We start from the raw sequence: 23,724 nt of genomic DNA, 5'->3' as shown, positions 1-23,724 counted from the left end.
CGTTATGTGAGAAGCGTTTCCTCTGAGCTCTGGACCGCGCTGAAATCCTTCACTATCCTGTGCTGCCATACACCAAATCTGAGCCAAGGCAACCCCAAAGACGGGTCAGGGAACACCTGAGGAGCACGAATATGGTCAAATACGGGCCAAGCTTGGACCCGAAGTCCACGGAGAGGCTCGCTCGTTTCGCCCATGAGGCCGGTCAAGATGGCGCCCAACACCAGGAGGAGAGGCTGTGTACTTCTGCTGCTGCTGACCAGCCCTGGGCGGAAGGTGAGGCAGACTGGATGGATGCTACGGACCCCCTGGCAATCTCGGTTCCACCCTCGGATGAGGAGGCCATGGGCTTAGGCTCACAGGTAGGAGAGCCATCGCTGTCTCAGATAATGGCAACCATTAAAAGCTGCCATGCATCCCTGTCGACCCAAATAGAAACCATTCGGGTGGACATTGCCCTGCTAAAGGATGATGTCCATAAAATAAGGAACTGGGTCACCACAGCCAAACATCGCATCAGTGCAATTGAGCATGCTTTGACCCTGCTCATGGTAATAGTTCAGGAGGTGGCGGCAGACCATAAGTCTCAGGAATCCAAGCTCGGAGATATTTAAGATAGGCTCTGCCGGAACAACCTGCGTTTCCTGGGATTCCCGGAGGGTACGGAGAGGAAACAGCCAGAGGAATTCCTAATATCATGGCTCAAGCAAACCTTTGGAGCTGAATCCTTTTCCCATTTGTTTGCAATTGAGAGGCCGCATTGTGTGCTGCTGAGAGCCCTGCTGCCAGGTCAGTTTCCCAGACCAATGCTGGCCCATTTTCTATACTTCAGGTACAAAGAAACTATCCTTCATAAAGCTCGCGCAATATTCAGGAATTACTCAATCATAATAATCGCATAACTATTTTCCCAAAATGTTCCCAATTTGGTGTACAAGGGGTTCAGCTCATCCACTCTGAGCTGGAGAAATTGCTATTAGAGGAAGACCTACACGGTTAAGGAGATATTTGCAGAAAGGACTGCACTGATGTTTACGGCTCATGCACGCAGTAGACAACGGCGCAGGGGCACTGAGCGTGCCGGTTTTATTAATGGGCTAATGCCGGTCCCGCACGCATGCGCAGGAGTGACGTCATCGCCGCTCCAGCCAGTCACAGCACCGGAGGGTCGATACACGGAAGGGACTTGTAGGCAACATGGCAGCAGTGGCGGAGGGGAATGAGGAGCGATTCGGGGGCTTCGATTTTAGGTAAGTCATTCATAATGAGCTAGTGTGCTATGCATACTAGCTCATTATGCCTTTCTCTTGCAGGGTTTTTTTTTTTCAGAAAAAAAAAGAGGGTTTACTTTCTCTTTAACACAGCTGAATATACAGAATGCTAGTAAAGTATGCACTGTTGCATAGAAGCCGGACCTTTTCAATCTATATGTTAATGTTTCTTCATCTGATAGCTGTGATCCTGTATAACAGAAATGTTTTGAACAATTTTTTTTTTACTTGAAATATGAATAAATTTACCCTTTAAAGAAAAAGAAGAAAAGAAAAAAATACAGCAATTTTTGTTGCAGTGGTGCAAATGTTTGTCACATTTGTACAGCGATTTATCTTTTTTTACTAGACCCTTAATTAGAGTAAATTAAGAGTATGTAGCCTGTGCATGTGCATCCACGCACAATATGGACGCATAGTAACTACTGTGAGGATATGAATATGTGAGGTGATGAGCCCAAATTGAAACACAAATCAATGTGGGACCGTGATAAGAGGATTATATAGGCGAGCACACCATATAAATCCAAAAAAAATCAAAATCAAAATGTTGAAATAAATCATATGACCAAACTCCTAAAAGTGCACTAAATAACAAAGTGAATAAAGTGCAAAATGCATGAAAGTGGATAAATCCACTAAAAAGTCCCATCCACACTCGCTGCAAATATGGATAATGGTATGATGGAAAAGATGAGTCTTCAGGTACTGAGCTCACAGAGCGCTTACCTCTCCAAAATGAAATGATCGCCTGTAACAGATCCTTACACCACGTCAGTGGAGACTGAAGCGTCCTTTCAACTGTATGGAAGATCCTGGTCCTCAGCGGTATATAGACTCACCAAGGGATAAGTTACCAAAGAAAAAATAGAAGAATACAGGCTCCCATCGTGAAATAAGTCAAACAAATGGGGAATTTATTGCGACTAAAATATGCTTACAAGCATGAAGAGTAAAAAACGCCAATTGCAGACACTTCCGGTTCAGACGAACAGGGTTTCGCGTCACTTCCGGTCACGTCTGGTACCTTTTACGTGTTACGTCACGGTGAAGTCACGTGCCGTGACGTAACGCGTAAAATACCAGACGTGGCGTGACGCATAACTCGTGAGGGGAGCCGAGTGTACCCGAGTGTACTGCACTCGGTATATGTCGGCGGCGGATTCAAACAGCGCGGGAAGCGAGTATCGGCGTATATCGCGCACCCACGATTTTCCCCTGATTTTAAGGGCAAAAAAGTGCACGGTATACGCCGATAAATATGGTAAATCTCTGTGTGCACCGAACGCCCAGGCCAACTCAGATATTACCTTTGTAAAAGTAGCAGCAACATCAACACTGTAAAAGTAGCAGCAACATCAACACTGTATATAGCAGTGAAGGCCTGTCCATTAGGGTTGCACAGGTGGCGGGCCCCCCTATCCATGCGTCTGGCCCGCATGCAGGGAGCCAGAAGCATGGATTCCAATGGAGGGGGTGAAAGAGGCTCTAATAGGCTTAAAGAAAGGGTGGGCTCGTAACACTGATTCTCCTCCCGGCCAATCAGGAAGTGGGTTGTGAGACCCGTCACCTGATTGGCCAAAAGGAGATTCGATTGTATGGGCCACCAGGAGGAGGAGGGAGGAAACCGCTGGAGAGAACAGCCCAGAGAGAAGCCGATGCCGCCCGGCCTACTGACAGATCGACCTGTGACCGGGGCGCTGTCCATGACCTGGCCAACCCGGGGGGTGTCGGCAGGTCAATCATTTGCTGCCCCCCCAAAAAAAACACCAGCCGCCACTGGTTATAGGCTGTACAAAGAGCAGAGCTGTGGGAGGGGACCCTGCAGGCTCCACTAACTACAGACTGTTGAAAACTACAGGAGGAGGAGGAGGGGGCGGAGACAAGACCAGTCACCCTGCACAAGGATAGGGAGCAGCAGTGACAGGTCTTTATTACAGGAAGAAAGCCTCACACTGGATTACTGCACAGATCTGGAAGAAATACACAAAGCACACCAAGATTCAAAGAAGAATACACAAGACTCTTATATTTTGGTATAATTTGCTTATCTTCTTTTGAGTTAATCAGTTTTCAGACTTTCGTCAATTGAAGGAGAAAAAAAAATGAGAGGAGGAGAAGAAAGAAGCTGAAAGAAATACCCGAGCAGGTGGAGTGGCTGGAACACTAGACCCCCTCACAGCTGGAACCTGCTATCTGCTATAGAGGGGCTCAGATTTCAGGACTGGGTCTTGAACATAGTGGGGGGGAGTGTCTCAGAGATGGAGGGAGCTGTCAATCAAACACTGGTAGGCTTGTTCCAGATACTGAGAGGCGTGTTTATGCAAATCAGCACTTTGCAACGTGAAAAGGATTTCTTGTTCGCTCAGGAATTACAGCTGTTGTATCGGCACACTGTGACCTATCAAATAACACAGACACACAGCAATGGGGACCGTACACTCAGACGACATTGTGCCGTCAATTTACACAGAGCTTTAGAGATATAGGCCCAGATTCACAGAGAGCGGGCGCACATTACGCATAGGGTTGCCACCTCATCCCTTTAAAACCGAACACATATTAATTACACAGGTTCTCTGGCTGATTAAGGTGCTAATTAAACTCACTTGGTGCCTTATCGACATTAAATTACTCTGTGTTCAGGTTTAAAGGGATGAGGTGGCAACTCTAATTACGCCGCCGTAGCGCCAACAATGTACGCTACGCCAACGCAGTGCAGAGAGGCAAGCATGGAATTCACCAAGCCAGTGCTCCAACGCTGCGCTGGGTTTCGAAGGCATACACCGGCGTAGGTGCAAGTGGGCGTGAGCCATGCAAATGAGGCGTGACCTCATGCAAATGATGGGCCAAGCGCCAGACAGATACGTATCATGAACTGCGCATGCGCCGAGACGTGGACGCATCCCCCTGCGCATGCTCTCAACCACGTCGGAACAACGGCCTAAACTACTCCGGATCACTGCGTACAGCGTGAACGTAACCTACGCCCAGCCAGACACGTCCAACGTAAAATACGCCGGCTTGTGTTCCCTGGAGCAGACCTTTGTATGTCTGCTGCTGGGTTACACCTTCTTTTATGGGGAATAACTTTACGCCAGACGTACAACTTACGCACACTGCGTCGGGCGCGCGTATGTTCGTGAATCGCCGTATATTACACTAATTTGCATATTTGAATGGCTAATCAATGGGAGCGCCACCATGCGTCCAGCCTAAATGTGCGCCCACCCTACGCCGGCGTAGGCAAGTTACATCGGCGGGATGAAGCCTGTTTTTAGGCGCATCTTAGTTTGTGGGTCCGGCGCACAGATACGACGGCGCACATTTGCACTTACGTCGGCGTAAGTGCTTTGTGAATCCGGACCATATATTTTGCATTCACATCAGTCCCTGCCCTCAAAGAACTTACAATCTAAGGTCCCTAACTAGCATTCATACATACATACAGTATCTCACCCCTCACATTTTTGTAAATATATATATATATAATATATAATAGATATAATAATATATTATATGCTACAACACTGAATAAATTACACATTGCTACAATGTAAATTAGGTGAGTGTACAGCTTGTATAACAGTGTAAATTTACTGTCCCCTCAAAATAACCCAACACACAACTATTAATGTATAAACCGCTGGCAACAAAAGTGAGTACACCCCTACGTGAAAATGTCCAAATTGGGCCCAATTAGCCATTTTCTCTCCCAGTGTCATGTGATTCGTTAGGCCCCATACACACGGGAGGATTTATCCGCGGATACGGTCCAGCGGACCGTTTCCACGGATAAATCCTCTCGAGGATTTGAGCGGATATCCATGCGATGGAGTGTACTCACCATCGAATCGAAATCCGCGCCGAAATCCTCTGGCGATGACGTGTCGCGCCGTCGCAGCGATTATGACGCGGCAACGTGCGCGACGCTGTCATATAAGGAATTCCACGCATGCGTCGAATCATTACGACGCATGCGGGGGATCCCTTCGGATGGATGGATCCGGTGAGTCTGTACAGACCAGCGGATCCATCCGTTGGGATGGATTCCAGCGGATAGATTTGATAGCATGTCATCAAATATTTATCCGCTGGAAATCCATCCCAGGGGATAAATATCCGCGGAAACAGATCCGCTGGAGTGTGCACACCATAGGATCTATCCGCTGAAACCCATTCGCTGGGATTTTTCAGCGGATGGATTCTATCGTGTGTATGGGGCCTTAGTGTTACAAGGTCTCAGGTGTGAATGGGGAGCAGGTATGTTAAATGTGGTGTTATCACTCTCACTCTCGCATACTGGTCATTGGAGGTTCAACATGGCACCTCATGGCAAAGAACTCTGAGTATCCAAAAAAAAAATATTGCTCTATATAAAGATGGCCGAGGCTATAAGAAGATTGCTAAGACCCTAAAACTGAGCTGCAGCACGGTAGCCAAGACCATACCACGGTTTAACAGGACAGTTTCCACTCAGAACAGGCCTCTCCATGGTCGACCAAAGAAGTTGAGTGCATGTGTTCAGCGTCATATCCAGAGGTTGTCTTTTGGAAATAGACATATGAGTGCTGACAGCATTGCTTCAGAGGTTGAAGGGGGGGGGGGGGGGGGTCAGCCTGTCAGTGGATCCATCAATCAACTTTGGTACAACCAGCCTGTCCAATTTTTTTACATGAGATTACTGCCGGTGGCTATAGCTACTAACAGCCATCATTGTGTTCTGCCAGCTGGGAAGGCTCCCCTTGGCCGGCAGAATACAATAGTGCTGCTGGAGCGATTCCCCCATTAGCGATTTTTGTTTTTTCCACCTGTGGTGGAAGGAAAAATAATTTCAATCATCTATGGCTTTGTTTAAAGCTACCAATAAATGTGGCTGGACTGAGCAATGACTCCATGTTAATGGGTCCTATACAACCAATGGCTGATCACTCCCAAGGGTGACAATTGGGCATACAGCGCAGCCTTTTTCAACCAGGAAGTCCAGAAGTCCTTGAGGTTTCTTCACTGGGGCCTTGGCAAAATGCCTAAAAAGTGCCCAAAAATCTATACGAGCCAGCAGGTGGATCAAGCCTGCCTTTTAGTTACACAAAGCCACAAGTTTATATTGTGCGCCATTTCAACCTTCCAGCCACTGGCATCCTAACAACCAGTGATGCAGTGGCGGGGCCCGCATTAAGGGAGCACGGGCGCTGCCCTCTCTGTCACGCCACCCCCCATATGACTAATGGATAGATTCATACATCGCATGAATCTATCCATGGCCGCCTATTCAGGCGTATGGTGCCTTTTCAGATGCCGGGCTCCTGAATTATAGCGGCTGGGGCGTTTTTTAAAGCACCTGATTACAGCCATAGGCATTGCGCTCCGAGTTCGCTCAGATGTGTTACTGAATCGCCTCTTCACCAATCAGGAAGAGCGGATCTAATACCCATCACCTGATTGGTTGAAGGCACAGGCACGCCTTTTGGACACCTACCAGAAAGGAAGAAGAGAGAAGGGGGAAGCATGGAGGACACAGGAGTCGTCCCACAGCTCACCGCTGTCACCTTGCCGCCTGACCCACCACCAAGATGGGGTAAGTGCTGGGCAGACAGCAGATGGGCAGGGGACACAATGGGGCACAGTGAGGCTGCAATTGATGGGTTTTTTTTCAGTATTTTTCAGTTTGTTTGAGCCCCCCCTCCCCCAAAATTTTGAGCAGCAGCCGCCACTGCAGTGTTGTCATCAGCATTGATAAGAAGAGTGTTAATCACCTTCACAGCATTCTTATTTGACCCTCCCCTGCTCCTCTCCGTCAACACTGGGGTCACATTAGCTGAGTAAGAGAAACTGAGGGAGAGGGGAAACCCTGGAATACTAGTCGGTAATAGTGTACAAAAGTGTATTTGTCTTGGAAGAATAAATCACCTCTAATGGTGTCCTACGTGTGTCGATGCTTCCGCATTATGTAAAACTATATAAAGTGGGAGTTCACCCGAAAAAAACATTTTAACATTAGATTGAGGCTAATTACGGGAAGCAGAATCGGGTGTTTTTTTTTTAAATCAATGCAGTACTTACCGTTTTTGAGACAGATGTTCTCCGCCGCTTCCAGGTATGGTCTTCGGGACTGGGCGTTCCTATTTGATTGACAGGCTTCCGACGGTCACATACAACGCGTCACGAGTTGCCGAACGTCGGTGCGGCTCTATATGGCGCCTGCGCACCGACGTTCGGCTACTTTCGGAAACTTGTGACGCGCTGTATGCGATGGTCGGAAGGCTGTCAATCAAATAGGAACGCCCAGTTCCGCAGCCCATACCCGGAAGCGGCAGAGAAGATCTATCTCTAAAACGGTAAGTACTGCATTGATTTAAAAAAAAAAACAGATTCTGCTCCCCGTAATTAGCCTCAATCTAATGTTAAAAATTGATTTTTTTTTGGGTGAACCTCCACTTTAAATAGTTTTTTTGCAATGGTTTGGAGTACCTCTCCTGTTTTATTTTTTAATTTCTGTTGTAAGTGAAGCTCAGTGTTGCCAACCGTCCGTATTTTTACGGACAGTTCGTAAAAACGGGCACTGTTTTCCCCCGTTCGTAAATGTCCGTGGTTGCAGGAATGTGCCAGTAAAAATAGCCGAGATCGGTTCGGCTTGGAACTGCACATGGAGATTGGAAGCAGGGGGTGATGGTGGCTGCGGTGGCACCACAGAGGGGGGTGGAGGCAGGGGGAGATTGGGGGCAGGGGGTGTTAGTGGCACCGCAGAGTGGGATGGAGGCAGGGGGCCTGGGGGAGATTGGAGGCAGGGGGAGATTGGAGGCACCGCAGAGGGGGGTGAAGGCCCTTATTACATCTAAAATAACACAAATATATTTTTTTACCTTAATATCCACCTTAAATCTCATTGCTATTTGCCTAGCGTACTTGTTTGTAGCCTAAATACTGAAATTTGCACCTAAAAATGTAATTTAGTAACTTTTGTGAAATGCCAGTAAAAACGTGGCCGCGCCAGTAAATTTCGGGTGTCGTGCCAGTAAATTTCAATCTGGTAGGTTGGCAACACTGGTGAAGCTGGAAGCATCTACTGCCACTTTCCTTCTTCCCTCCCCGATCCCCCCTGAGCTAACCAGGAGAGTATTATATGTTTTTTGTTCAATCTTCGGAAAAATCAGACTATGTATGGGCTGTCTAAGGCCTCGTACACACGATAGGTTAAACAGAGGACAACGGGTCTGATGGACCATTTTCATCGGTCAAAACCGATCGTGTGTGGGCCCCATAGGTTATTTAACCATCGGTTAAAAAAAAGCCAACTTGCTTTCAATTTAACCGATGGATTCCTGATAGGTCAAAACCGATCGTTAGTAGGCACAACCATCGGTTAAAAATCCACGCATGCTCAGAATCAAGTCGACGCATGCTTGGAAGCTTTGAACTTAGTTTTTTCAGCACGTCGTTGTGTTTTACGTCACCGCGTTCTGACACGATAGTTTTTGTAACCGATGGTGTGTAGGCGCAATGGACCATCAGTCAGCTTCATCGGTTAACTGATGAAAACTGTCCATCGGTCCGTTCTCATCGGATGGACTGATCGTGTGTACGCGGCATAATGGTGGCCAGTGGCGCTATATACAGTAAGTATCTGAAATAAATAAGATCAATGTGTTGCCTTATTTGTGTCACGGGCAAAAACACAAACTTCTGCTACGCTAGGTGAGAATTGGACTTTGGATTATCTGGCTCCTGTCTAAACTGGCCCTAGTATGTGTATACCCTATATGCATGTGAGATCGAGATCTTAGATTGTAAGTTCCTAGAGGGCAAGGAAGCATGACGTGAATTGTTGGCTTTGTATAAATACTTGTAGCCATTCAGTCATTGCACTTCATTGGTTATTGTTACATTGTATAAAAAATGATTGTAATATTAGGCATCTAGATGAGAAACAATGACTCCTTCCTGGCAGGAATGGGCTTTACAAATGCACAATGTCTGAAAATCCCTAATGTAATATAATGGATGAGTAATGAGATGCAGATGCCCATTACACATCTCTGCTCAGTCATTCTCTATCACTGCAGATAGAAACTCTGATTTTCCTCTAGCTTGTCACCTTCATGACAGGAATATGGGGGGAGGTCATTGCTGACTTGTTTTCAATGGTCTTTGATCCAGGGCTGTCATCCTAATCTTTTTCTCACTATCAGATGAGTCCATGGCTTGGAATCAGCATGCAGATGACAAGTGTCAAGACAACTGATTTGTGCTTTCTTGTTCTGGGTTAATGATTTTCTAAGCAAATAAGCAAGACAAAGATGACGGCCTTGAAGCTATACATTCACAATTAAAGTGATACTAAAGCTTTGAATATTAAAATAAAAAAATAACAAACATGTTATACTTACCTCCACTGTGCAACTCGTTTTGCACAGAGTGGCCCCGATCCTCGTCTTCTGGGGTCCCTCGGCTCCTCCCCGCTTCTGATAACCCCCTCTGGGAAGCGCTCTCTCAAGGGGGTTACCTTGCGGGCGCGCTCCCGAGTTCTGTATTTCATAGCCACTGACTATAGGACTCAGCCCCGCCCCCCGCATCATTGGAGTTGATTGACAGCAGTGCAAGCCAATGGCTGCGCTGCTATCAATCTATCCAATGAAGAGCCGCAAAGACCGAGCAAAGGAAGAGCGCGTTCGTGTCACGGGACTTTCCAGGGCTCAGGTAAGTAAAACGGGGGCTTGGGGGCAGGCAATCATCAGATGTTTTTTCACCTTAACCACTTAAGCCCCGGACCAATATGCTGCTAAATGCCCAAAGGCGTTTTTACAATTCGGCAGTGCGTCGCTTTAACAGACAATTGCGCGGTCGTGCGACGTGGCTCCCAAACAAAATTGGCGTCCTTTTTTCCCCACAAATAGAGCTTTCTTTTGGTGGTATTTGATCACCTCTGCAGTTATTATTTTTTGCGCTATAAACATAAATAGAGCGACAATTTTGAAAAAAATTCAATATTTTTTACTTTTTGCTGTAATAAATATCCCCCAAAAACATATATAAAAAAACGTTTTCCTCAGTTTAGGCCGATACGTATTCTTCTACCTATTTTTGGTAAAAAAAATCGCAATAAGCGTTTAGCGATTGGTTTGCGCAAAATTTATAGCGTTTACAAAATAGGGGATCGTTTTATTTTTTGCATTTTTATTCATTTTTTTTTTTACTACTAATGGCGGCGATCAGTGATTTTTTTCGTGACTGCGACATTATGGCGGACACTTCGGACAATTTTGACACATTTTTGGGACCATTGTCATTTTCACAGCAAAAAATGCATTTAAATTGCATTGTTTATTGTGAAAATGACAGTTGCAGTTTGGGAGTTAACCACAGGGGGAGCTGTAGGAGTTAGGGTTCACCTAGTGTGTGTTTACAACTGTAGGGGGGTGTGGCTGTAGGACTGACGTCATCGATCGAGTCTCCCTATAAAAGGGATCACACGATCGATGCGCCGCCATAGTGAAGCACGGGGAAGCCGTGTTTACATATACGGCTCTCCCCGTTCTTCAGCTCTGGGGAGCGATCGCGAGGGGGCGGCTAGAAACGAATAGCCGTGCCGTCGTCCCGGATCGCTCCCCGCGGGTTTCCGACCGCCACATGTAGCGGGGGGGGGGTCCCGATCGGACCCCCGACCCGCGGAAAGGCGGGGACGTACATGTACGCCCATATGCCTGTACGTGCCATTCTGTGGACGTATATTTACATGCGGCGGTCGTTAAGCGGTTAAAGGAGTTGTAAAGAAAAAAAAATTTCCACCTTAAAAAGAGTTGTGAGAGAGAAGATCACCGCTCAAGGTAGGTCTATTGTAGGGTCGTTTCAAAAATATAGGACTCCAAGGGTGCAGGCAATGCACTAAGGCAGATATTGGTAAAAAGATGAAGGATGGACAGCCGCACTCCAAACCAAACAGGTTGTCTTTATTCAAATCAACAGCAAGAACACAGCAGATCACAGCAATAGGAACAGGAGAATACCGACGTTTCGCACTGGCTTCAGTGCTTATTCATGGTTGAAAAGGAGTTGTAAAGGAATTTTTTTTTTTTTTTTTTTCTGAAATGACTGTTTACAGGGTATAGACATATAATAGTTAACTGGTTCCTTTTACAAATTATTAACAATAGATAAAAAACAATCATATAATGTACCTGCAGCTTCTAGTTAAGTTTTTGCATGTTGTTTCCTGCTTCTGTGATTTACAGAGCCACAGAGCCAATACAGGGCAGTGATGGTTTGAAAAACGAAACTAATTGGTGCTGTGGGGTTTTTGACACACAGTAATCACACCTCCTTGATTAGTGACCACAGAGAGAAAGCTCCCAGCACTGTGGTTATCAGGAAACAGACAACCAGGAAGTGTGGAGATCAGAGAATAATTACAGCAACTTGAGAGCAAAAACGAACAATGAGGACATGAAAACAGCACTGCATTAAGGTAAAGGAAGCTATTAAGATAAAAAAAAATCCTTTAGAAACCCTTTAATGCAATCTATGCATTAGTGTGAAAAAACATCTGATGACGCAGCCCCCCCCCCCCGAGCCCCCGTTTTACTTACCTGACCCCTCGAAAGTCCTGCATTCGGTCCCGAGATCCTCTTCGCCGCTCAACCTGGCCGCTAATTGGCTAGAGCGGATGGATTGAGAGCAGCGCAGCCATTGGCTGGCGCTGCTGTCAATCACATCAAGTGACACGGCGCGCCGAGGGGCGGGGCCGAGTGATACACTGAGCAGCTATGGCCGCTCGCTGTATCACTGGAGCGCACCTGCAAGGACTCATCACCATGCAAGCTCTCTCGCATGACTGTGGTGAGTTCTTGCGGGGAGGACCAGAGACAGCCGCTGAGGGACCCCAGAAGACGTGGATCGGGGCCACTCTGTGCAAAACGAACTGCACAGTGGAGGTAAGTATAACATGTTTGCTATTTTTTTTCCTATAGTAACCCTTTAATGCATAGGATGCCTTAAGGTGAAAGAACATGAACCTTTACAACCCCTTTAATAGAAAAAGAATAAAACTTCTAAACTTTTCTGAATCCCCGGCCATGTGACCCGCTGCGGTGCCTCATCCGGTAGTGGAGTCCAATGATCCGCTTGCTCTAATGGTCTGATCACCGCCCCTTGCCTTCAGGACACCTGAAGATTTCTGGATGCAGTGAGGACCTCTTTGAGGGACTCTTCTTTCATCCAATGGAAATGTTTACATCATCGGGAAGTGGCATGAGCACTTTAGGCACCCACCACCCATGTGTACCACGGTATGTGTTCATACAAACACCTTCAATAAGGCAACCAATAAATGGCCATTATTACTACAGTCAAGGAAAAAACGTATGCTGGGCCATTAATAAAGAAGGTCTGTAGTGCGAGAAATATGTTGGTTGCCATTGTTAATTCCTTCTAAAATACTAGTTTCTTGGCTGTCTTGACTTTATGAGTTGCTAATCTGGAATAAAGATGCTGCAAGTGAAAGTATGTTAAAGTAAAGTGACAACTCCTGATATGCATACATGTTCCAGTGTGCAACCAAAATTGTTGTATGTGCCAGCTCTTTTAGGTCTTGTGGTCTTCCTATGTTTAACATTAAATGGAGGTCAACAGATCACCATTTAGTTCAATGATGTAGTGCAGCTTTTCTCCACCAGGGTCCCATGGAACCCTCCAGAGGTTGCTAGGGGTGCCTTGAGCAATTAATAGTTTCTGCTTCCTAGATATGGAACCACTGATACCCAAGGCTTTTTTTTTTTTTAAAAATAGGTTTAGGTCCTCCTCCCTGAATGATTCCCTGGTCTCCACGCCCACCTTTCTCGAAGCACTACCCCTTGTCTTTGCCCCTACCTTCCCCGGAGCACCATCCCTTGTCTCTGCCCCTACCTTCCTCAGAGCACCATCCCTTGTCTTTGCCCCTACCTTCCTCGGAGCACCATCCCTTGTCTCTGCCCCTACCTTCCTCGGAGCACCATCCCTTGTCTTTGCCCCTACCTTCCTCGGAGCACCATCCCTTGTCTCTGCTCCTACCTTCCTCTGAGCACCATCCCTTGTCTCTGCTCCTACCATCCTCAGAGCACCATCCCTTGTCTCTGCTCCTACCTTCCTCAGAGCACCATCCCTTGTCTTTGCCCCTACCTTCCTCGGAGCACCATCCCTTGTCTTTGCCCCTACCTTCCTCGGAGCACCATCCCTTGTCTTTGCCCCTACCTTCCTCGGAGCACCATCCCTTGTCTTTGCCCCTACCTTCCTCAGAGCACCATCCCTTGTCTTTGCCCCTACCTTCCTCAGAGCACCATCCCTTGTCTTTGCCCCTACCTTCCTCGGAGCACCATCCCTTGTCTCTGCCCCTACCTTCCTCAGAGCACCATTCCTTGTCTCTGCCCCTACCTTCCTTGGAGCACCATCCCTTGTCTCTGCCTCTACCTTCCTCAGAGCACCAACCCTTGTCTCTGCCCCTACCTTCCTCGGAGCACCATCCTTTGTCTCTGCCTCTACCTTCCTCGGAGCACCATCTCTTGTCTCTGCTCCTACCTTCCTCGGAGCATCATCCCTTGTATTTGCCCCCTACCCTCCTCCCAGTACTGCTTCATTTGTTAAAGTGGAAGTTAAAGAGGAAATAAACCCTAGTGGGTTTTTCTTCCTTTCTTCTTCCCTGCAAAGTAAAGGCATAATGTGCTAGTATGCATCGCATACTAGCACATTATCTGACACTTACCTGTAAACGAAGCCCACATCGTCCTTGCTGCAGGACATGATTCATTTTTGCCCGTCTTCCTACCAGGGCCATGGGCTCCTGTGACTGGCCGGAGACGTGTGACGTCGCTCCCGTGCGTGGGAGTCACGGCACACTTGCCTGAAGAAACCGCATGGACAGGTGTTCCTTCAGAGCGCATACGGCAATGACATATTTGGCGCAGTAAACAGTAAATATCTCCCGACAGACACACATTTAGAAGATATATACAGTACCTATGGGTAAGCCTTATTTTAGGCTTACCTACGGGCAGGGGTGGACTGACAACTCATGGGGCCCCCGGGCAATAGAAGATTATGGGGCCCCTGGGCTTACAGATAGCCACCACGCCAGGAGGCAGTGCAGAGGCGGGGCAGCTAAAATCTCTGGATTTTCACATCAAAAGCATGTCGGTTTCGGACATATCAGGGACAGATGTAAAAAAAACATCGATTTTTACATACTGTCCCTGGTTTTACTGAGCCTGGCAACCCGGATGGGGCCCCCTAGTGGCATGGGGCCCTTGGGCAGTGCCCGAGTGACTCAATGGTCAGTCCACCCCTGCCTATAGGTACAACTCCCCCATGGCGGTTTACAACCTCTTTTAAGTCTTGAAAGAAAAATTCTGCCCCCCCGCAAGTTAATTGCACAATGTGCAAGTATGCTCGCATACTAGCACATTATGACAGACTTACCTGTAAAATGGATCCCTCCAGCAGAGCGCTGTCACTGCTGGTAGGTTTGTAGGCTCCAGAGTTTTGAATAGCCAAAACTGTGATGACGTCACTCCCATGAATACGCACGGGAGTTGCGATCATGACACAGCTCTTTGCAATAACAGCACATTCAGCGTACCCTCAATTCAAAGATCAGTGTGCATGCGCTGGTGACGTCACAGGCTGCAGAATTTGTAAATATCTCCTAAACTGTGCACATTTAGGAGATATTCATACCCACAGGTAAGCTTTATTATAAGGTTATCTGTAGGTAAAAGTGACCAAGCAGAGTTTACTATTGCTTTAATGCTAACAAAGGCAAAAAAAAAACAAAAAAAAAAACGAAAAATTCCATGCAGCCCAAATCAATAGTTTCCCCTGAGCAATAATAGCCCCCATCCCCAGGAACAAAAATACACCCCCCTCATCAACAATAGATCCCCCCCCACCAGCAACAATACATTCACCCCAGCAACAATAGATCTCCCAGTAGCCAGCATAAATCAGAGGGTCCTGCTCGTTAGAGCTTACAATCTAGGAGATGTTAATAAGGTTGAGAGAGAATGGTGTAGTGTGAATGACAGTCCTTGACTTGCTTTGCATTTCTTGATTTGTGTTCCCATGGTAGCGGCATGTTTTTTTTTTTTGCCAAATGATATATTAGTCTACAAATGACATATAAATGTTATACATTGTTAAATACAATAATGAAACTGTGAAAATATGTAAATGAATATATAAATAAAACACATAAAATAATAATATCATAAAATAATATCATATAAAAAGTGCTTTGGTGGGAGTGGTATTTATTTATTACAATACATAAAAACATGTAAAAATTTGAAATTATATATATATATATATTTTATATATATATATATATATATATATATATATATATATATAATCATGGTAATAATAATACATGATACCATGTACTGGTTTCAGGAATTTGAAGCAACAATGTAAAACATTTTGTTACATTGAATAAAAATATGTACACATCGAAAATATATAATTAAAATAGTAAAAAAACAAAACAAATGCAATACACTCTCTGACACCAGTACATTTTCTATATGTTATATATATATTTTTTTTTATTATTATTATTATCTATTGATATACTTTCATTGTGTACATCTTTAAAGGGTCACTAAAGGAAAAACTTTTTTTGCTGAAATGACTGTTTACAGGGTATAGAGACATAGGGCCAGATTCACATAGTATCCGCGGCGGCATAGCATAAGCCATTTACACTACGCCGCCGCAACTTACTGGAGCAAGTGCCATATTCTCAAAGCACTTGCTCCGTAATTTGCGGCGGCATAGTGTAAATGGCCCGGCGTAAGGCCGCGTAATTCAAAGCGGGCGGCTTGTATTTAAATTAAGCGCGCCCCGCGCCGATCGAACTGCGCATGCGCCGGCCGTAAAAATAGCCATGTGCGCATGCCCCAACCCACGTCGGAAAACGTCAATGAAGCCGACGTGAGCGTCATTTCCGCAAATCCCTATTCGCGAACGACTTAGGAAAACAACGTAAAAAATTCAAATTTCGTCGCGGGAACGACGACCATACTTAACATTGGCTGCGCCTCCTAGAAGCAGGGGTAACAATACGCCGGGAAAACCCTTACGTAAACGGCTTAAAGTGACTGCGTCGGGCCCGCGTACGTTCGTGAATTGGCGTATCTCGCCGATTTACATATTCTCGCCGTAAATCCGCGAGAACGCCCACCTGTCGGATCTTAGGCATATCTATGCGTAACTGATTCTATGAATCAGTCACATAGATACGACCGACGCAACTCTGAGATACGACGGTGTATCAGGAGATACACAGTCGTATCTCTATGTGGATCTGGCCCATAATAGTTAACTGATTCTTTTTAAAAATGATTAAAAATAGATAAAAACCAATCATATAATGTACCTGCAGTTTAGTTTCGTTTTTGCTGTTGTTTCCTGGTTCTCTGATGTACAGAGCCAGAGAGCCAATAGAGGGCAGTGAAGGTTTTGCAATACGAAACTGGATTGGTGCTGAGGGGTTTTAGACACACCTCCTTGATTAGTCACCACAGTGAGAAATCTCCCAGTACTGTGGTGATCAGGAAACAGACAACCAGGAAGTGTCCAGAACAGAGAGGAATTACAGCAACATCAAAGCAAAAACGAACAATGAGGACATGAAACCAGGACTGCAGTAAGGTAAAGGAAGCTTTTTAGCTAAAAAAAAATATTTCCTTTAGTGACCCTTTAACCCTTTCCTGCCGAGTGCACGCATATATGCGGCCTCGGCTTTCGGGGGTTATACTAGGATGATGTCCGCAGCTGCAGGCATCATCTCGGTACCGTTGGCTAAAAGCCACTCGGTTGTTATGCCGGAGGGGACACACCCCCCCTCCCACCGCTCTGACCGGGCCTCCTGTGCCACCAGGAGACCCGATCCGCAATCCACCACCTCCAGTGTCTCGCCCCAGACTGGAACGAAGCCGTAAACGGCTTTGATTCAGTCTCTGCAATGTAAACACAGAAGAGGCATCATGACGTCACTTCCGGGTTACTCGGCTGCCAATGGCGCCGGATTGAAAAAAATACACGGCATTCAGAATCGCCGTTTTTGGGCGATCTAAATACTTTGAAGTACAAAGGAGGGATTGGAGGTCTTTTAAACCCCCGATCCCTCCATAAAGAGTACCTGTCACCACCTATTACTGTCACAAGGGATGTTTACATTCCTTGTGACAGCAATAAAAGTGATCAAATAAAAAAAAAACACAATAAAAAAAAAAAATGTATTTATTTTTAAAATATTAAAGCACCACCCTCCCCGCGAGCTCGCGCAAAACAAAGAAAACGCATACGGAAGTCACACCCGCATATGAAAACGGTATTCAAATCATAAATGTGAGGTATTGCCGTAATCGTCAGAGAGAGAGCAATAATTCTAGCCCTAGACCTCCTCTGTAACTCTAACCTGGTAACCGTAAAAAGTTTAAAGCGTCACCTATGGAGATTTTTAGGTACCGTAGTTTGTTGCCATTCCACGAGTGCGTGCAATTATAAAGCGTGACATGTTTGGTATCTATTTAATCGGCGTAACATCCTCTTTCACATTATACAAAACACATTACTAACTTAACTTTTTTTAATTCATGAAAGTCAATTTTCCCAAAAAAGTTGAGTTTAAAACACCGCTGCACAAATACCGTAATGACATAAATTATTGCAACAATCGACATTTTATTCTCTAGATTCTCTGCTAAAAAAAAAATATATATATATATATATATATATATATATATATATATATATATATATATATATATATATAATGTTTGGGGGTTCTAAGTAATTTTCTAGCAAAAAATACGGATTTTAACTTGTAAACACCAAGGGCCAGATCCACATACATCTGCGCCGGGCGCAGCGTATCTAAGATACGCTACGCCGCTGTAGCTTACTTTTGTTTTGTTTGAATCCACAACAAATCCGCGCCGTAAGTTACCGCGGCGTATCGTATCTGTTGCGGCGTAAGGGCGCGGAATTCAAATGGAAGTGATGGGGGCGTGTTTTATGTAAATACGTTGTGACCCGATGTAAACAACGTTTTTTTTTAACTGCGCATGCGTCTTCCCTGGGGGTATCCCAGTGCGCATGCTCGAAATTAAACCGGAACCAGCCATTGCTTACGACGGTGACGTCATTCTACGCAAATTCCTATTCGCGAACGACTTACGCAAACGACGCAAAAAATTCAAAATTGGACGCGGGAAGGACGGCTATACTTAACATTGAGTACGCCTCAGAACAGCAGCTTTAAAGAGGGGGTTCACCCTTAGAGGGCACTTTTTTCCCTTAGCTTCATGCTCGTTTTCTCTAGGGGAATCGGCTAGTTGTTTTAAAATATGAGCCGTACTTACCCGTTTACGAGATGCATCCTCTCCGTCGCTTCCGGGTATGGGCTGCGGGAATGGGCGTTCCTTCTTGATTGACAGTCTTCCGAGAGGCTTCCGACGGTCGCATCCATCGCGTCACGATTTTCCGAAAGAAGCCGAACGTCGGTGCGCAGGCGCAGTATAGAGCCGCACCGACGTTCGGCTTCTTTCGGCTACGAGTGATGCGATGGATGCGACCGTCGGAAGCCTGTCGGAAGACTGTCAATCAAGAAGGAACGCCCGCTCCCGAAGACCCATACCCGGAAGCGACGGAAGAAGATGCATCTCGAAAACGGGTAAGTACTGCTCATATTTTAATACAAATAGCCGATTCCCCTAGACCGAACGAGCAGGAAGCTAAGGGGGAAAAAAAAAAAATTAATAAATGGGTGAACTCCCGCTTTAACTATACGCCGGAAAAAGCCGAACGCAAACGACGGAAAAAAATGCGCCGGCCGGACGTACGTTCGTGGATCGCCGTAAATAGCTAATTTGCATACTCAACGCGGATTTCGACGGAAACGCCACCTAGCGGCCGCCGAAAAATTGCATCTAAGATCCGAAGGCGAACGAAGACGTACACCTGTCGGATCAAGCCGCGATGCTGTCGTATCTTGTTTTGAGGATTCAAAACAAAGATACGACGCGGGAATTTTGAAATTACCCCGGCGTATCAATAGATACGCCGGCGTAATTTCTTTGTGGATCTGATAGGCTTAGTCACGAAAGGGTTAATTTAACAAAAAATGCTGCTTCCTTCCTGACGCCAGTAAACGTTTTATATTATCATGTAGTATTATTATTATTAATACTATTATATATGTAAACTATGAAATATATAATCATAATATTATGAATTGTTATAAATACAATACACTCTCTGACACCAGTATACTTCATAATGTATAACAGTATCATATAAAAAGTGTACTGTCAAGAAGTTGAGGCAGCATTTTTGTTACATTAAATAAAATATGTAAAAAATGAAAATAAATGACTATTAATAATAAAAAAATAAATGATGATAATAATACATTCATAAACAGAGCAGTATTTATTTTAAATTTGTATTTATTTTGTTAAAAAAGTGTATATATATATATATTACAATCACAATTTATAAATAGAATATAATTCTAATCGAATCATACCCAGTGCAGTGGTGTTGGTGAAGGGGAGCAGTATTTGTTTGTTACAATAAAACGATATAAACAATGACAGTATGTAAAAACAATATAATAATACAACCATGCACAGTGCGGGGGTGTCGGAGTAGTGGGCGGGGCGTGTGATTAATATTCAGTAGAGGGGTGTGGTCCTTGTTGCAGGGAGCGGTCTATTATGTATTAGTGGGCGGTCCCTCATCCCGTGGAGGAGTCTCCCCTCTCTGTCCCTTTTATTCTCTAGCCGGGACTGCAGCGGAGATCTCCAGTCATCTCTGCACCAGCACAGCCGGGACAGGTGACAGAACCCAGGACAACACCCGGGACAACACCCGGGACAGCTCGGGGGGACAATCAGACAAGCCCGGACCCGGGACACCTGCTGGTCCCCTAGATCACCCCCCAGGACTCCCTCCTACCCCGGACACTCCCACCCCCCCGACACCCCGCAGATCGCACCTTCCCCGACACCAGGACCGGAGGAGATCACCATGGAGGTTCTGCTTCTCATCGCAGCCCTGCTGCCTGGTGAGTGACAATGTCTGATAGCAATTGTCCTGTCTGTGTCACCGGGACCCCCAGCTGTGTGTGTGAGAGGGGGGGTCAGGAGGAGTATTGTAATGGCTGGGAATCTATCTATCTATCCCTTTTCTCGGATTGGTCTCACTTTATTATTCCTCTGTATCTTTTTATCATCTCTACTCCATCTGATGCATGTAGATCACCTCTTATAGATCTCTTCACTTCTCTTCTTTCTAGACTGTTTATATATCTTCTCTAATTGCACAGCTGTTCACCCATTCCCCATTTTTCTACCCCCCCCCCCAACCCTCATCCATCCATCCATTTCATCAAAGTGGAATGACATCTAAATACCCATCAGTCGGTCTGTCCATCCACCAATGCATCCATCCATCCATCCATCAATGCATCCATTTATCCCTCCATTTCTTCAAAGTGGAATGACATCTCAATGCCCATCCATCCATCCATCCAGAATAACATCTGAATACTTATCCATCTCATCTAAGTGAAATAACATACAAATACCCATCCATCTATCCACTAGTCAGTCTGTCCATCCATTCATCGATCCACCAGTCTGTCCATCCATCCACCCATTTCTTCAAAGTGGATTGGCATCTCAATGCCCATCCATCCATCCAGAATAACATCTGAATACTTATCCATCTCATCTAAGTGGAATAACATACAACTACCCATCCATTCACCAGTCTGTCCATCCATCCACTAGTCAGTCTGTCCATCCATCCATCGATCCACCAGTCTGTCCATTCATCCATCGATCCACCAGTCTGTCCATTCATCCATCGATCCACCAGTCTGTCCATTCATCCATCGATCCACCAGTCTGTCCATTCATCCATCGATTCCACCAGTCTGTCCATCCATCTATCCACCAGTCTGTCCATCCATCCATCTATCCACCAGCCTGTCCATCCATCCATCCATCCATCCATCCATCATAACATCTGAATACTTATCCATCTCATCTAAGTGGAATAACATACAACTACCCATCCATTCACCAGTCTGTCCATCCATCCACTAGTCAGTCTGTCCATCCATCCATCGATCCACCAGTCTGTCCATCCATCCATCGATCCACCAGTCTGTCCATCCATCCATCGATTCCACCAGTCTGTCCATCCATCTATCCAACAGTCTGTCCATCCATCCATCTATCCACCAGCCTGTCCATCCATCCATCCATCCATCCATCCATCCATCATAACATCTGAATACTTATCCATCTCATCTAAGTGGAATAACATACAACTACCCATCCATTCACCAGTCTGTCCATCCATCCACTAGTCAGTCTGTCCATCCATCCATCGATCCACCAGTCTGTCCATTCATCCATCGATCCACCAGTCTGTCCATTCATCCATCGATTCCACCAGTCTGTCCATCCATCTATCCACCAGTCTGTCCATCCATCCATCTATCCACCAGCCTGTCCATCCATCCATCCATCCATCCATCCATCCATCCATCATAACATCTGAATACTTATCCATCTCATCTAAGTGGAATAACATACAACTACCCATCCATTCACCAGTCTGTCCATCCATCCACTAGTCAGTCTGTCCATCCATCCATCGATCCACCAGTCTGTCCATCCATCCATCGATCCACCAGTCTGTCCATCCATCCATTCACCAGTCTGTCCATCGATCCACCAGTCTGTCCATCCATTCACCAGTCTGTCCATCCATCCATCCATTCACCAGTCTGTCCATCCATCCATCCATTCACCAGTCTGTCCATCCATCCATCGATCCACCAGTCTGTCCATCCATCCACCAGTCTGTCCATCCACCAGTCTGTCCATCCATCCAACAGTCTGTCCATCCATCCATCCACCAGTCCGTCTATTCATCCATTTAATAAGTAGAATAACATCTAAATACCCATCCAATCCTGTATAATCAAATACCCATCAATCCGTCCATCCTCCATAAATCCACCCACCCATCCAGTCTACCAACATAGACTTTATTCCATTTAGATGGGATGGATAACTACCCAGCAGTCCCCTATGTTATATATTCTGGTATATCAGGTGAATGGAAAGGGATTTCCTTCCACATCTGGTGCTGTTTCTGCCATAGAAGTCTATTTAGAAGAGTGACATGGTGTCTTCACTGTAGATCTTCAGAGGGCTGGAATGTATTATTGACCTGATTATTGACGTGCAAAGTATTGGATTGTATATGGGCAAGTGCAGTTGTTGGTGCCTAATATGATGATGGATACAAATGTGTGTGTGTGTGTGTGTGTGTATATATATATATGTGTGTGTGTGTGTGTGTGTGTGTGTGTGTGTGTGTGTGTGTATATATATATATATATATATATATTTTTTTTTTTTTTTTTGTTGTTGATGTGTGCCAAGGGGTGTGGGCTTTTTCGAAGGCTGATAGTAGAGTTATCTATAGCTGCCATGTGTCCTGGTACAGTTGTGTCACATTCTGTGAATACATTTCCAGCGGAATGCTTCGTCACGGTGCCCAGATGCCAGCGCTACCACTCTGAGTACAATTACCACTTTCCGCACATGCAGCCTTGATATTCCAGCCTCATGGGACCCATGTTAATCACTGCATTCCTTCCCATTCATTATTGATTACCTTGTCTGTTGTGATGGTCCTCTGGCTTCTCCTTCTGGAATAACATGTACCAGCTGCGTTGGCAGGTTGCTCTAATAAAATTCTTATTATGGTTCGATGTGAGATATGGTCACCGACACTTGATGTCAGACACCAGAAATATAATTCAGGTTGTTCTGATAACCCTTCACCCCTCCATCCACATTAATAGATTCTATCAGTAGGGTAGGGCCAGCAGTATTAATGAGGGGCAAAGCATGGTAACCCATACCACACAACCGGCACTTTTAGTGAAACCTGTTTGTGATTGGGTGATGGTACCCATAAGACCTGCACTAGATTTTCAAAAGTATTAGGACACCTGCCTTTACAACACAACTTTAATGGCATCCCAGTCTTAGTCCGTAGGGTTCAATATTGAGTTGGCCCACCCTTTGCAGCTATAACAAACGTTCCCATAGACACACTCCTAAACCTTGTGGACGGCCTTCCCAGAAGAGTTGAAGCTGTTTTAGCTTCAAAGGGTGGGCCAACTCAATATTGAATCCTACGGACTAAGACTGAAGACAATAAAGTTCATGTAAAGGCAGGCATCCTAATACTTTTGACAATATATAGCCGGATTCAGGTAGACTTACGACGGTCTATCAGTAGATATACGCCGTCGTAAGTCCGAATGAGTGCCGTCGTATATTTAAGCGTATTCTGGAAACCAGATACGCTTAAATTTGGCCAAGATACGACCGAC

At 45.6% G+C, this 23,724-nt stretch overlaps 1 protein-coding gene across 1 annotated transcript in view; it reads left to right on the top strand.

Moving 5' to 3' along the window:
* Window positions 1–20,112: 20,112 nt before the first annotated feature.
* The window catches only part of BCAM (basal cell adhesion molecule (Lutheran blood group)), a 148,054-nt gene continuing 144,442 nt past the window's right edge, over window positions 20,113–23,724 (top strand). The window contains exon 1 of the mRNA XM_040327453.1: window positions 20,113–20,364. Within this exon, the coding sequence (XP_040183387.1) occupies window positions 20,328–20,364 (37 nt within the window). The 5' untranslated portion in view covers window positions 20,113–20,327. The remainder of the gene's footprint in view (window positions 20,365–23,724) is intronic.

The sequence above is a fragment of the Rana temporaria genome, chromosome 10 (genome assembly GCF_905171775.1).
Source record: "Rana temporaria chromosome 10, aRanTem1.1, whole genome shotgun sequence".
NCBI lineage: Eukaryota > Metazoa > Chordata > Amphibia > Anura > Ranidae > Rana > Rana temporaria.
Note: the sequence above shows the minus strand (reverse complement) of the source record. Positions and strands in the feature narration are given on the sequence as shown.